Source organism: Chlorocebus sabaeus, chromosome 8, assembly GCF_047675955.1.
Source record: "Chlorocebus sabaeus isolate Y175 chromosome 8, mChlSab1.0.hap1, whole genome shotgun sequence".
Taxonomy (NCBI): domain Eukaryota; kingdom Metazoa; phylum Chordata; class Mammalia; order Primates; family Cercopithecidae; genus Chlorocebus; species Chlorocebus sabaeus.
The window spans coordinates 109,397,760-109,411,526 of record NC_132911.1 but is presented as its reverse complement, the minus strand read 5'-3'; the positions used below and the strand labels follow the sequence as shown (position 1 = coordinate 109,411,526).

General features: G+C 36.1%; 1 protein-coding gene across 2 annotated transcripts in view; it reads right to left on the bottom strand.

Moving 5' to 3' along the window:
- ZFPM2 (zinc finger protein, FOG family member 2) overlaps positions 1–13,767 on the bottom strand; it is a 478,449-nt gene that overhangs the window by 152,138 nt on the left and 312,544 nt on the right. For both annotated transcript variants that reach the window (XM_008001331.3, XM_008001332.3), the window contains one exon: positions 10,695–10,806. In XM_008001331.3, the coding sequence (XP_007999522.1) occupies positions 10,695–10,806 (112 nt within the window). The remainder of the gene's footprint in view (positions 1–10,694; positions 10,807–13,767) is intronic.

The window sequence follows — 13,767 nt, the reverse complement described above, 5'->3', positions numbered from 1 at the left end:
AGGCTCCGTGTCAAATAAATAAATAATAAAATTCTTTAGTCAATAATAAAATATCAAAATAAAGATAACTGATACAGAGGAGGTTATCAACTGAATGTTTATGTCTCCCCAAAATGTATATGTTGGAACTCTAACCCAAAATGTGATGGCATTAGGAGGTAAGGCTTTTGTGAGGCAATTAGGTCATGAGGGTGGAGCTCTCATGGTGGGATGAGTGTACATATGAGAAGAAAAGCAAGAAAGATCTCCTTAGCTCCCACTCTACTTTGTGACTATGCAGCAAGAAGATGCCCATTCACAAACCCAGAAGAGAGCTCTCACCAGGTGTGAAGCTGCCAGCACCCTGATCTTGGACTTCCCAGTCTCCAGAACCACGAGAAATAAATATTTATTGTTTAAGTCACCAAGTTTATGGTATTTTGTTATAGTTTCCTGAACTGATGGATATAGAAGAGAAAGAGAGAAACAGGGAGAGAAAGAGAGAAATGGTAGTGATGGGGGTATGGGGAGCGAGGGAGAGAGAGAGAGAAACAGAAAGAGAGAGGGAGAGAGAGTATTTTAGACAGGGTAGTTAGGCAGACCGTTTAGACAGACAATATGGGAGGCAACATCTAGGAGTTCAGAAAGAAGTCACAGACAGCCGGGTGTGGTGGCTCATGCCTGTAATCCCAGCACTTTGGGAGGTTGAGACCAGGAGTTTGAGACCAGCCTGGCCAACACGGCGAAACCCTGTTTTTTGTTGTTGTTATTGTTTTTTTTTTAAAAAAAAACCAGAGGTCATAGAGCAATGCAGAGTCAGCATACAGTGCAAAGGCCCTGAGGTAGTGTCATTCCTTGTATTTTTAAGCAAAAGCAAGGAGCCCATGCAACTGGGACAAAGTAGCTAAAAAGTAATGGAAAGAGAAGCCACAGAGGAATCCAGGAGCAGATCATATAATGCCAAGATAATAAGTTTGTAGGTTTAGTTTAGGAGTGGCAAGTTTTTCTATAAAGAACACATAATATCTTAGGTTTTACAAACTAGATTGTCTCTGTTCCAACCACTCAACTCCGATGTTACAACATGAAAGTAGCCATAGACAATGTATAAACAAATTGCTGTGGCTGTGTTCCAATAAAACTTTATTTACAAAAACAGGTCATGGGCCAGATTTGGCTCTGCATTATATATCAATCCTTGTAATCAATCCAATTGTGGTCCTTGGAGTATTACGTGTGCTACCACTTTCTCATTTTCTTTGTGAAACAAGAAGTAAAAACATTATTTAACAGAGGATGTTAAACATTTGGGGAGTCAGAAGTCTGAAATAGTAACTTCAAGATTGATTAGGACAACAAGTTTTGATTGTCAGACCACATACACTGAGGGCTCACATCTCCTTGTGGTCAAAAGTATCAAAAGTAACGTAAAACTGATCAGTATTGGTTTTCTGTTGTTGCTGGTATTGGTAATTCTTTTGTTTTATTTTTACTGTACGTTCACATAGTACTCATTGTGGACCAGACACTATTCTAGGCACTTCACAAATACTAATTTACCTAATCTCAGATGCTTGGATGTGGCCAGGAGAAAGTGGAGAGCTGGACTAACCAGAATGAGGAATTACCAGGCCAGTAAAGACCCAAAAGAGAGAGAAGGGTAAGGCACTCTAAGAAAGTGATTAGAATGACAGACCCATGGAATCCACATCAGGTAACCTGGAAGTAAGCACAGGAGGGGCTGATAGGAAAATGATGGTGGTGAAGTGTGTGGATTGCAGGTTCATTTGGTGTTGAAAAATTGTTGAAGTCTGGTAACGAGTAAAGTAAGGCAGATGGTTTACTACTAATATTTTCTAGAGGTGTGTAACACCATTATTTCCATGATACGTAAGGCTTGGTTTTGTTAGTGAATGGACCTATGATTAACTTTTGACACAATAATCTTACTAAAATCTTAATTTCATCATGTGTGCCCTAAAAATGTCAGCAACTCTCCAATGCTTCCATGCTAAGGGTTTCAGAACGAGCATTCAAGCATGTCCACAACATGGCTCTCAGGAATTTTTGGAGGCTTGTCCCTCAACGGTTACATTTGTAAATTCTCTGCTTTAACTTAACTGAACAGATACACTCATGAACACATTGTGTTCATCTTAACCTAGGAGCTTTTTAGGCACACATTTTAACCTCCTTAAAAGCCTTCACCCCATTACTTAAATTGATACTCAATGTTCAATATTCAACCAAAATTCCACATCTCTGTGAACATTTCTTGACAGTATGAGACTGAATTCATTATTATACATCTTTCACCAAGTAAGCTCTTTCAATAAGCTTCTTAAGCTGGGGGCTGTCTCATATTCATTTGTACTCCTCATGACACCTGGGCCATATCATGGGCAGAGTATGTGCTCAGTTATGTGTATTTTATTTGGAAAATTATCTTATGAAAAACAAAGTGGCAGGAATTTCACAGAGTTACTAAAGAAAAGTAATTATATCACTAGGAAATAATTTAAATTCTGTGGATGAAGGACACTTTGTGGATAATGCAAAGATTTCTTTGTTTTAGTTGGATTGTGTAAAAAGAAGAGTAAGAATGTAGTTAAGACAAAGAATGATTTTCAAATGCAAATATTTTCTGAAATTATATAAGTAAAATAATCAAAGTGAAGAAAATTATGAAAAAGGATACCAAAAATCTCCCTAAGTCTTGCCACTTTAACAGGAATATCTTTATAATTTCACACTGTTTCTTTCCAGTATGTTTTCCTGTGCATACACTTTTTAAGTATAATCATGTTAGGCACAAAACCACATATTCTGCCTTTTTTCACCTAGATTTATCTTATAATACTTGTTTTTCTACATAATACAGTGTTTTAAAAACTATTCTCAGTATGTTACCCTGAAAAAAATCTACCCTAAAGAGTTGTCCCTCATTTCAACGACAAAGATACTTTTGGGGGTAGCTTTCAAGATTAGCATCCCTTTGAATGACAAGCTAACATTCTTGAATGATAGTAAGCCACTTCTCCAAAGACCCCATTCTTCATTTCTCATTTTTATACTTATAAAATGGATATGTTCTTAGTTCTTATCATGTGCCAGCATTCTAACTGGGTTTCTACCCCTAAGAGACAGAAGCTTCATTCATGCATGGATCCAGGGTGGCTTAGGATATTATTTTTTCTCCAAAATAAGATAGCACATCTAATCAACTAAGGTAATTAGTGGTATTATTGTGCAGGGCTATTTATCAACATTTCATTAAGGAAACTCACAGTGATGCTGATATAAAAACAAATGTATTTTTCACATCATATAGCATATAGTAGTAATAACTAAAGACAATAAACTATTCAGTACACCCAGACCCAGATTGAAATAACATCAATAAATCACTAACATAACAGTAAAAACAGTAAATGCATCGTAAGAAATGGAAATGACACAAGGCTCACTATTTGCTGAAGTTACTGTCATTCTGCAATTTGCAACAGACAGCTCTATGGTAAATAACACAGTCAACAGTGGGGTCACTTGTCTTGACCTGAAGAACCCCTTAGAAATGACAATTTGAATCAAAACTGTGTGTGTTTTTTTTAAAGCAGCCATTTTTACAATCACAGATTCCTAGGAAAGGAATAATAAATTGCTCACTCCTTAGAATATTAATAGAACGTAACCAGAAAAAGCCTCAGATGTTCACGAAACATGGGTTTTCGGCATCGCGTTATCCTGTGGTGCTCTGCAATCAATTACTGTTATACCACCATCATTAATAATTTTCTTAATGAAAATGATTCTGTTGATCTCCGTTGTATTTTAATTATCAGAGTTAAGCATAATTACACTGCAGCTCTGAGCTGGCATGTGGACTCCTTTAGGGCGCAATTTTGTTTTAACACACTGATAATGTAATTTTACATTGTGTCAGTTTGTTTGGTTATTATCCAGTTGTACAATTCCACTGTATTCCTGATAACAGATAATAACCTTAGTACCTCCTATATCCTGAAGTCATTTAAAAAGCAATATTGGAATTCTGCGACTAGCTAACTTAATCGCCTTATGATTTTATAATTCCCACTGCTAAATATTTAGTTTGGGCACTCACCCTCTTTCAAAAATACTGTAAAATTAGACAATGGTTATACATTTTCTGTGAATTACTGAATAGTTAAATAAATGCATAAAATACGAACACGAATTTTTCCTTTTAAATTAGTTTATTATTTATACGACATTATGCCCTCTAGGTAAAGTTAAACATTAACTTTTAGGATACTTTGAAAATTGGCTGCCATATTAGACAAAGCTATTGCTTGAAAATTCTAGTAACATGCAACAGATCATCTATTTTAAGGTGGAACATGGTCCAGACTTTTACAAGAGTCTTTGTAATGAAAGGTATTTGTTTTGAAAGCTTAATTTAGAGAGTGTGCAGAAAGTTATTCACCCAAGCTAAATCATACTAGAATTTCTGTCATTATTTCAGTGGTGACTAGTATAGGCTCTTGGACATAAAAGACATTCAAACATGGTTAAATTGACAAATTGCATGTTTAAATTCGTGCGAACCTGCAAAATCAGAACTTTAAAGACTGTCATAGCATGATTTTGAGATTGCTGTGTAGTCGTCTACATGATTTGCAATTGCTGTGGTCTTAGAAACAACAAAGAAATTAGCATAAACTGTTGCTGCCACTGCTGTTTTAGTTTTTGAATAATCTCTTTAAAATCAAGCCTAAGAATGCAGAAAAGCATTTGCTGATAAACATGTATGCAAATTTGCAAAGAAAGGCAATAACCTGTAACCTTGGCTTAGTAAATGGCATCTTCCAAAATTTTGTTGATTGTACAATTGGGAATTGAAGTCAACAAGCTCAATACTGAATCCCAACTTCATCATTTGAACTTACTTAACCCATCGAAACCTAAATTTATTCATCTGCAAAATGGGAAAAGCACTGTTTAGATATCATGAATCTGTTGTGTTGTAAGCAAGAAAATTTATGTAAAGTGATTAGAACAGTGTCTGGAATAGAACAAAGATTAATAAATGGTAATTGCTATTATTAGTAGTAATAATATCATCATTTTCATCTTTATACTAGCACTGTATATAAGACTTTCACTAAAATAAAAGTATCACGTGCCCAAGAAAAACATCCAATGATATGCTCCCGTACAGGCTTCTGGTCTCTGATTCTGTGATATAGATCTCTGCAAATATTCTGTGGGTTCAAAGTGACTGAATGAGACTTGTAGAAGGCTTCGCCATAAATACGATATCACTATATGCTTGATACCAACATGGAAGCCTGGCTTCATTTTCTCTTAGTGTGTACTGACTTATGACCACAAGAACTGCTTGTATGATAATCAGCAACATAATATCGATCATAACCTCTGCAATCATGTAAATGGGTGCTTCACAAAAATCCCGCATGGTAGCCATTGCTATTCCATTTTCACAGTTGAGAAAATCAAGATTAGAGTGGGCAAGTGATTTGTCTAAGGTTACATATGAAATACAGATTTTTACAATAATATTGTGGCTTCGCATATACAGAAATATTCTGTGGTTGAGGTGAGAGTGAGGGTTAGCAGATACTTTTTCACTCTCTTGATTGACAGTGTTTATTCTCTTAAGCTGGAGACCCAGAGAATGTGGCTACTTTGAAATAACACCTACAAGAAAACTGAAGAACTAAATAATGTAATTATCCCTGATTTGAAGCTGAGTGATTAAACCCACATGAAAGATGCTAAAGGTGTAATTTTAAATACCCTCAACACATAAAATTCTAAATATACTCTTTGTTTTTCATATGAAAAGGTCACCATTCTTTGCAAACAGTAGATAGCATATAATAAGGTAAGGTAAAGAAGTAGATCATCGGTGCTCAACAGACAGTGGATTTTAAGAGTAAGTGGGCAGGCCTTTGCTCACCCTCCTCTCCAGCAGAGCTCCTTTTAACTTCAGCATTATGCTTTTTAGTATTTTTCCACTGAGATAAGTAAATTAGAATTATCTGGAGTCTGTTGAGAATAATGGCAAAAAACAGACGACCCAACAGGTCTGGTCCATCAATGTCTGGATGACCTAATTACTTTCTGGAATGACAAGGGGTAGGTGAGGCAGGAACAACACACATCAGATTCGAATGTTAATGCCAACCACTATACTTTTAAAATTTTTTCTAGAACAAGATGACGGCAGCCTGTCAAATAGCACTGAGTGATATAACACAATTTTATTTTATAATAATGTGATGGACACGCTGACAATGAAAACTTTGTAGTCATATTTAATTTTGTTACTAGCCTACATTTAGGAATACTTTGGGAAGCAAGTATGCCTCCTAGATGGTAATAGTTAAACATTAAATGGGCCTATTTTCACACCATAAGAAAACACTATCAAGTATCTCAGTCATGGCATTTTTGCAAAAAGTCACACATCTGCAATTTATCTTCTATTTGTAAATAGATACTGATATGTTCTCAGCCAGGTCCTATAATAATGATTTGGCATTGAGTTTATAAGTAGTTTAGGTTCTTAGGAAAAAAACAAATAAATACAATTGTGGCATCAGGAATTTAATTTTCATCGTCCATAAGAGCTTTTTACACTTTAGGAATAATATGTGACACATAGGAGCATGGATGTTGGCCCAAGAAGCAACCACTCTTTTGTGGCAGCATATCCTTGGTTTTATTTAGGGAACTATCTCTCCTCCATTTCAGTGGCTCATGTGGGGTTAATTTTATTTTTAGGCCCCAGGCTGACTATGGTCTGCCTAGGAGAGTCATAGTGATTAATTGGTTCAGGGAATGGTATGTGATGTGCTCTAATCACAAAACCCAGAAAAGCTCTCTTTTCACCGAAGTTGCTATGCTGGTGGAATAAGTCTGGAGTTGCCACTAGTTATCTGAGAATGATGCCCACACAAGAAAGAAGAGCCACATGATAGAGAGAGAGAGTCTGGGAACAAAGTTTGAGCAACTGAATCAAGCAGTTCCTGACATCCAGAATATCCCTGGACTCTCAGTGATACGAGCAGATGAACCCACCTACCCCAAAACACACACACACACACACACACACACAATTTTTTGGCAGAATCTAATTTCAGTTAGATTTCTATCGCTTGAAAAAAAAAGAGGCCCAATTAATAAACAATGTAGGCATTATGAAAATGCCACAAACATTGTAGAGGTTCAAGTTAACATTTGTTAACCCTTCCATCTTCAAAAAGCTTTTGCTTTGAGGAGTGTTATCATACATACAGACTGTGGAGACAGATGACTCCAGAGTCCAGCGTGTTTGGATACCAGTAGGAGCGCCTCCCGGGGTCATATTTTCCATGATCCAATCAATCCCTAGTGAAATCCCAGAATATTAAGGTATTGACACAACTTTGGGACATGCTCTGCGTGAGCTGTCTCCTCCCTCTAAAGGCACTCTAAATACTAGAAATTAGTTTCAGGCCTCTGAACCCCAGGTAGAAGATCAAAGAAAAGTCTGCAGCAAAGTAGAGAAATAAAAATATATATGTTGAAATGCAAATGATCAGGGCTTTTTGTCTTTTACTGCATAATTCTAGATAATTAATATCAGCATCCACTGTGAGTTTTCAAGAGGGCTACGATAAATGATATTTGGTCATGGGGCTTTTTTCTTTAATCTTAGGGTTCCATGAAATGCGTTTTGGGAAATGCCACACTTTAATATATATATTTTGTGATTTCTAGGGATAAAAGCCTGAGTGGTTTTGGTTGTTACTCATCATTTAACAGTGGCAAATGGAAAGGCAAAGTCATGTAGTTCAAGGAGTACAGAATCTGGACCTGTCAAGACGTAGATTGAATTTAGCTCTATTGTTAGCTCTCTATGATCACAGGCAATCATGCCACCTCTCTAAGTCATAGGTGCAAAATGAGAAAATACTATCTATTTCATTGAGTTGTTTTGAAGCTTAATGCAGACAGAACATATTCTAGCATGCATCACTTCAACCCTAAGTTGGACAAATGTATGCTTGAATCCCACTCAATCACTTGTTAGCCATGTGACCATGACAAACTATTTACCCTACTTAAGTCTTTTATCTACCTTTGTAAAATGGGGTAGTACGTTGATTATCTCATAGGAGCTATTAAATAAGGATTAAGCTTTAAAAAGCGTACACAGTAGTTATTACAGTTCTGGCATTTGAACTGCAAAACCAATTGTTCTTGTAAGTTGAACAATGCCAAATTACCCTTTACAGGTTAAAACATTATTGAATAGCAGCAATTCATACAGTTCATCATCATAGTATGTGAAATGTCTATTTCAGTGTCTGGCAACAATTCATCATTTGTTTATCTGGTCAACCAATCAATATGTACTTAGTGCTTTTCTTGTATAGGTAGCATGCCAGACCAGGAATAGAAAGGTGACTAAGACACAATCTGTGTCCTCAGTAAATATAGAGTAGATTGAAGAGGCAGGCAATCATAACTAACTTTTCTACTTACTCCTTTTTTGGACACATAAACTGTATACTCATGATCATGAAATAAGGTAACAGAGAGCAATGAGAGAAGCACATACAATTTGGCATGGGAGCATCAAGAAGATAATTCAAGGTGTGCCCAATAAATGGTGGCTACTATCATCAATGTACAAGGTTAGCACATAGTTGGACTCAATACATGCTTTACCAGTTAATTAATGAACAATTAATAAGCTTCTATTAATTACTCTAAGTTGTTTATTGAAAAAAGATATAAGGTATAGCCAACCATAAACACATAAGTTTGCTCTCAAGTTACCATACCCCACTAAATACAGAATTCCAATTCTGTTATATAGGTTCGGCATCCCTAATCAGAATATCCAAAATCTTTCAGATTGTTCCAGAATCCAAAACCTTTCGATCACCATATGATGCTACAAGTAAAAAATTCCACAATTGACCTCACGCAATGGGTGACAGTCAAAACTTAGTCTCATGCACAAAATTATAAAATATTGTATAGAATTACCATTAGGTTATGTGTATTTTGTGTTTATGAAACATAAATGACTTTCATATTTAGACTTGGGTCTCATTTCCAAGATATCTCATTATGTACATGCAAATATTCCAATCTGAAAAAAAATCTGAAATCTGAAACACTCTGGTCCCAAGCAATTTGGATAAGGGATGCTCAAAATATGTAACAATCATCTCTACTAAAAGAATAGCTGATTTAAAAGTGCAAGGAATTTGAATCATAAATGAGGACCAGCTATTGTCATGTTTCCCGCCGTACTATATTGGTACAATGAAGATAAAATATCATACAACAGATATCTGTCCCCAACAAGTGGTCCTGTATTCCAAGGCATCTTTTGTATTCTGAATGTCGGCACTGGTAAACTGATTCCCTATACTTTCCACTTTGATAGATTATATTGGCATATCCTGGGAAAATCTCACATCCCTTTTAGCTGAACGCTCCCACCAGCATACCACAGGTATTTCAGGTTAGAAAATTAGTGGGTATGGGGACAAGTAATTATAGAAGGAAAAAACTATAATCAGATCCCGGTGTGCAGATTGTTTTTTTTTTTTTTTAGCTTGCAAATTCCCTCTTTCCGGTGTTTCAACTTTCAAAGGTTTATGGTAGTTTAGAGGCAATCCTCTTATAAGTGTACAAATTGTAATGATTATAGGAACAAGTTGTAATTGTTTCTAGCAAGTTTTTAAGAGTCTTTGATGTTATGATTAGTGTTTTATATGTTAATATATTGATAGGGGTGCTTATTTGCTTGTTCCCTTGTATGCTTTTATGGTTTCTAGGTTCAATGTGCAAATACATCTTTGATCTTGGTAGGTCTATTTGGTTTAAAAAGAAAGCCAAGGGAAATTAAACATGAGAAGCACAAAGTTTTGCAATATTTATGAAGAAGTGAGATTAGGGATTTCACTGTAAGAGCACAGAGCTAGGACCAAGACTCGAATGTGGAGAAAAGTGCCCCAAAACTACACCACACGTGAGGAGGGTCCCGGGCTATGGACAGCCAGCCCCATGACATGCCATCATGGAGCTGCGGCTCCTTTGTAGCCAGGGTGCAGCTACATGACGCAGTCTGGGTTGATGTCACACTGAGCAAATCAAAGGCAATGCCCTGCAAGTCATCAGCTTCCCCACTTTAGAGTTTGCCTCCTGCCCTTCAGAAATCACCAGGGGGAAGATTTCTGTCTTTGCAAAGGTTTCATTTCCAGCTATCCTCTCATCACGCATGACTTCTGGAAACTGGCTAGAATGTAGCGCCTCTTGGACCATGCACCTTGACACAAATTGCTAAACTTTAGAAGGATTTCACTTTTTGATAATGTCTAAAAGGAGAATTTGGAGTTTCGTCAAACCTGGCTATCAACGATACTAACAGCAAGAGAAAGATACTAGTTAAGCCACTCAAATACAGAGTTAGGTAAATGTATAAGGCACTAAGTAATTAATGGTATGACACTTTTTGTTTTATGTTGCACAGAAAAACAAAAAAGGTGGCTTTACTGAGAATACACATTAGAGGAACTCAAATGGGAAAACAGGACGAGACAGGATCAAATTATACTTTGTACTTCCGTTCCAGCTCTTCAGGTGCTGTTTTGCAATGCTCAGGTTTTAATACTTCCAAAGAGAGAGGGAAACAATCTTGCATTTACCTTTGCTGTACACAATGCAGTTGTTTTTGTTGTCTTCCACTCCTTGCCAAGTCACATCCAGCAACCACTTGGGACCAGCAGTCAGCACCATTGGGACCTGAGCCTTTGTCTTCTGTAGAAAGAATGATAACAAACAGATGCCATTTGCTTCCGTTGATTAAAAACTTGAATAATAACTGTACTAATCATTTTATTTTTACAAACAACTAAATCTCCCAAACCATAATCCACGTCCTTATTCCCCTGTCTCATGATATCTTTTTAAGACGACAGAAGCTGTAAAGCTTTACTGCTTTCACTAATCTGAATGGTAGAAATATTATCAAGGATTTTTTTTTTTTTCCTAAATGATACTGAATCAGATCTCCAAGATTAGACAGATCTCTTGTGGCTCTGAATTATAAAGAGAATGCAGATGACTTTCATTGCAAAGAGCAGAGTGTTTAGAAGTGAACTTTAGACACATTGTACTTTACTATCAACAGGATCTCACTATTTCCTGAAACAGACAGGAAAGAATTTAAAGAATCAGGATCCATTTCAAAGCTCTGTCCTGAGCAACATTTATATTAGAGTAAGAACTTACTCTGAATGAATAATGACATCTACCCAACCCCCTAAGTGTGGATATGTAGTCTCACTGTAACTGAAATAATAATAATGCTAATGATGCACCATACACTGTCTCCAGAAAGACTGTAAAAGAGGAATTGTGAATAAATTCAAATGCAGAGCAACTAAAGCATGACATCCCTTGCTCTGAGAACCACAGAAGCACAGAGACAAGTGCTATAATTCTAACAAAGTATTTTCAGTGTACATGTTAAATAGAAGGCTCAAAATAGTCACAATTTTTGGCTGTTTGGCATCCAAATTATTTATCTGTGAAACTCCGTGGATAAATTTACATGGCTGGAAATAAACTGGGGAGGAAATAAGTATGTCTCAGCAAGACTGTGTTTCCCGATGAGTCACGGTGAACTGGCATTCACTTTTATCATTCTCCAGTCCATGTTCTGTATGTCAAACACCATGAAACCACAACTCAGAGTACAATACAAGGGTCTCAAGGTAATTTTTGAACTGAATTTTCACCTAGATATGATCCTGCCAAAGAGATCTCAGTCCATTCTGGGATTTTTCCACATGATACATACTATCACAAATTTCCCAAATTGGCCTTAACAAGTATTCACTTGAGGAGTCCCACGTAATCTGGTGATTTCAAATCTTTCAGGAATCTGGAAAACCCATTTCACCTGCCTTATGACAACAATGATAGCACAAAAAACACTGATCCATTGTTAATTGCAAAGCCATACTGAAAACTATGCATAAAATGAATGCTGACCCATTTCTTAAAATATCAATTATATTATAAATGTAAAAACTACCATAAAATGTAGTATTTAATGGAAAAATCAAACATAATGGATTTAAAAAGAAGTCTGAAAAAAACTACTTCAAATATTAAAACAAAGAGTATAAACTACAACTAAATCAAGTGTAATAAATTCTAGTACCTTGATCTTTAATATTTATATTTTGATTCATTGTGGAGTCTTAATTTTTCAAATATGTATCTTAATAGTTGGCAAAGATAACCACAAAAAAGTTCTCTAAAAGCCTTGTGAAAAAGATGTAATTTTATATTCTATGTATATTTTAACTATATAGACAAAAATGTTATCAAGTTATCCCTATTGTTATCAGTCTGAGAAACCATTATTTTGTATTTCGATTTTCAAAATAGGATTAGAGGAGAAACAAACTTGTTCTATACGAAATGATAGTGATCCAAATCCAATTAAATATTAGGTCTTAATGACACATATTTTGCTCTTCTTTTACTATCAGACTGACAGATAAATCCACAGATCAGGATCTGGTGGTCAGGCGTGGTGGCTCATTCCTATAAACCCAGCACTTTGGGAGGCTGAAGTGGATGAATCACTTGAGGCCAGGAGTTCGAAAGCAGACTGGCCAACATGGTGAAATCCGGTCTTTACTAAAAATACACAAATTAGCCAGGTGTGATGGTGCATGCCCGTAATCCCAGCTACTTGGGATGCTGAGGCAGAAGAATTGCTTGAACCCAGGAAGTAGAGGTTGCAGTGAGCCAAGATCATGCTACTGTACTCCAGTCTGGGTGATAGGGCTAGACTCTTGTCTCAAACAAAACAAAACAAAACAAAACTAAACTACACGTTATGCACATGTACCCTACAACTTAAAGTATAATAATAATAAATAAATTTAAAAAAAAAAAAAAAAAAAAAAAACTAAACTAAACCCCAAAGGATCTGCAGTTCTCCAGGCCCAGGCAGAACAAGTCAGAGGAGAGAGTCCACCATTTCAGGAAGCCTATGCGGGGGCACTCAGTGACTTATTTGTAACATCACTCTTTCCCGATTTTAAATAATAGATTTCAAACAGGCACCTGGCCTATTTTTCCCGGATTATCTTATTTCATGAAAAATAATTATTTTAAATTATTTAATCACCCTGTTTCATAGTTCTTAGAATCCTATGAATTTTGACACAGTAAATTAGCTTTTATAATAATTTCATAGATACTATAAAAAATAGTGATCACTTACATTCTTTAGAGAATCTTTTAGTATAAAGTAAATCAACTGATTTTCCAAAACCATAATCTTCCATTCATTTCACAAATAAGCAAACTCAATCCTGTGCCTTGTGCTAGGAATGTAAGTAAGTCTTTTTTGGTGAAGGATACAGATACATTAAAAATGTTTAAAGTAATGTGAAAAGTACCATGGTAGGAAGTGCTAAGACATGTGTCAATTGTTTTGGGGTCAATGAAGGAAAGAAAAATTCCCATCCTTTGGAGTCTGGGGACACATCATAGAAGAGGCAACATTCGGGCAGGAATTTAAAGGATAAACAGGAAGAATGTGCAGTTGCTGGAAACAGTGTGGGCAAAGGCTGAACAGTCTATAAGAAAGTCAAGTGTGCAGGAAATGGGAGTTCTGGGACTCTGGTTAAAGTTCTTATGAAGTCTTTAGCACTCTTTTTGTTACGTAGAAAGCACTAGAAAAGTATTATCATA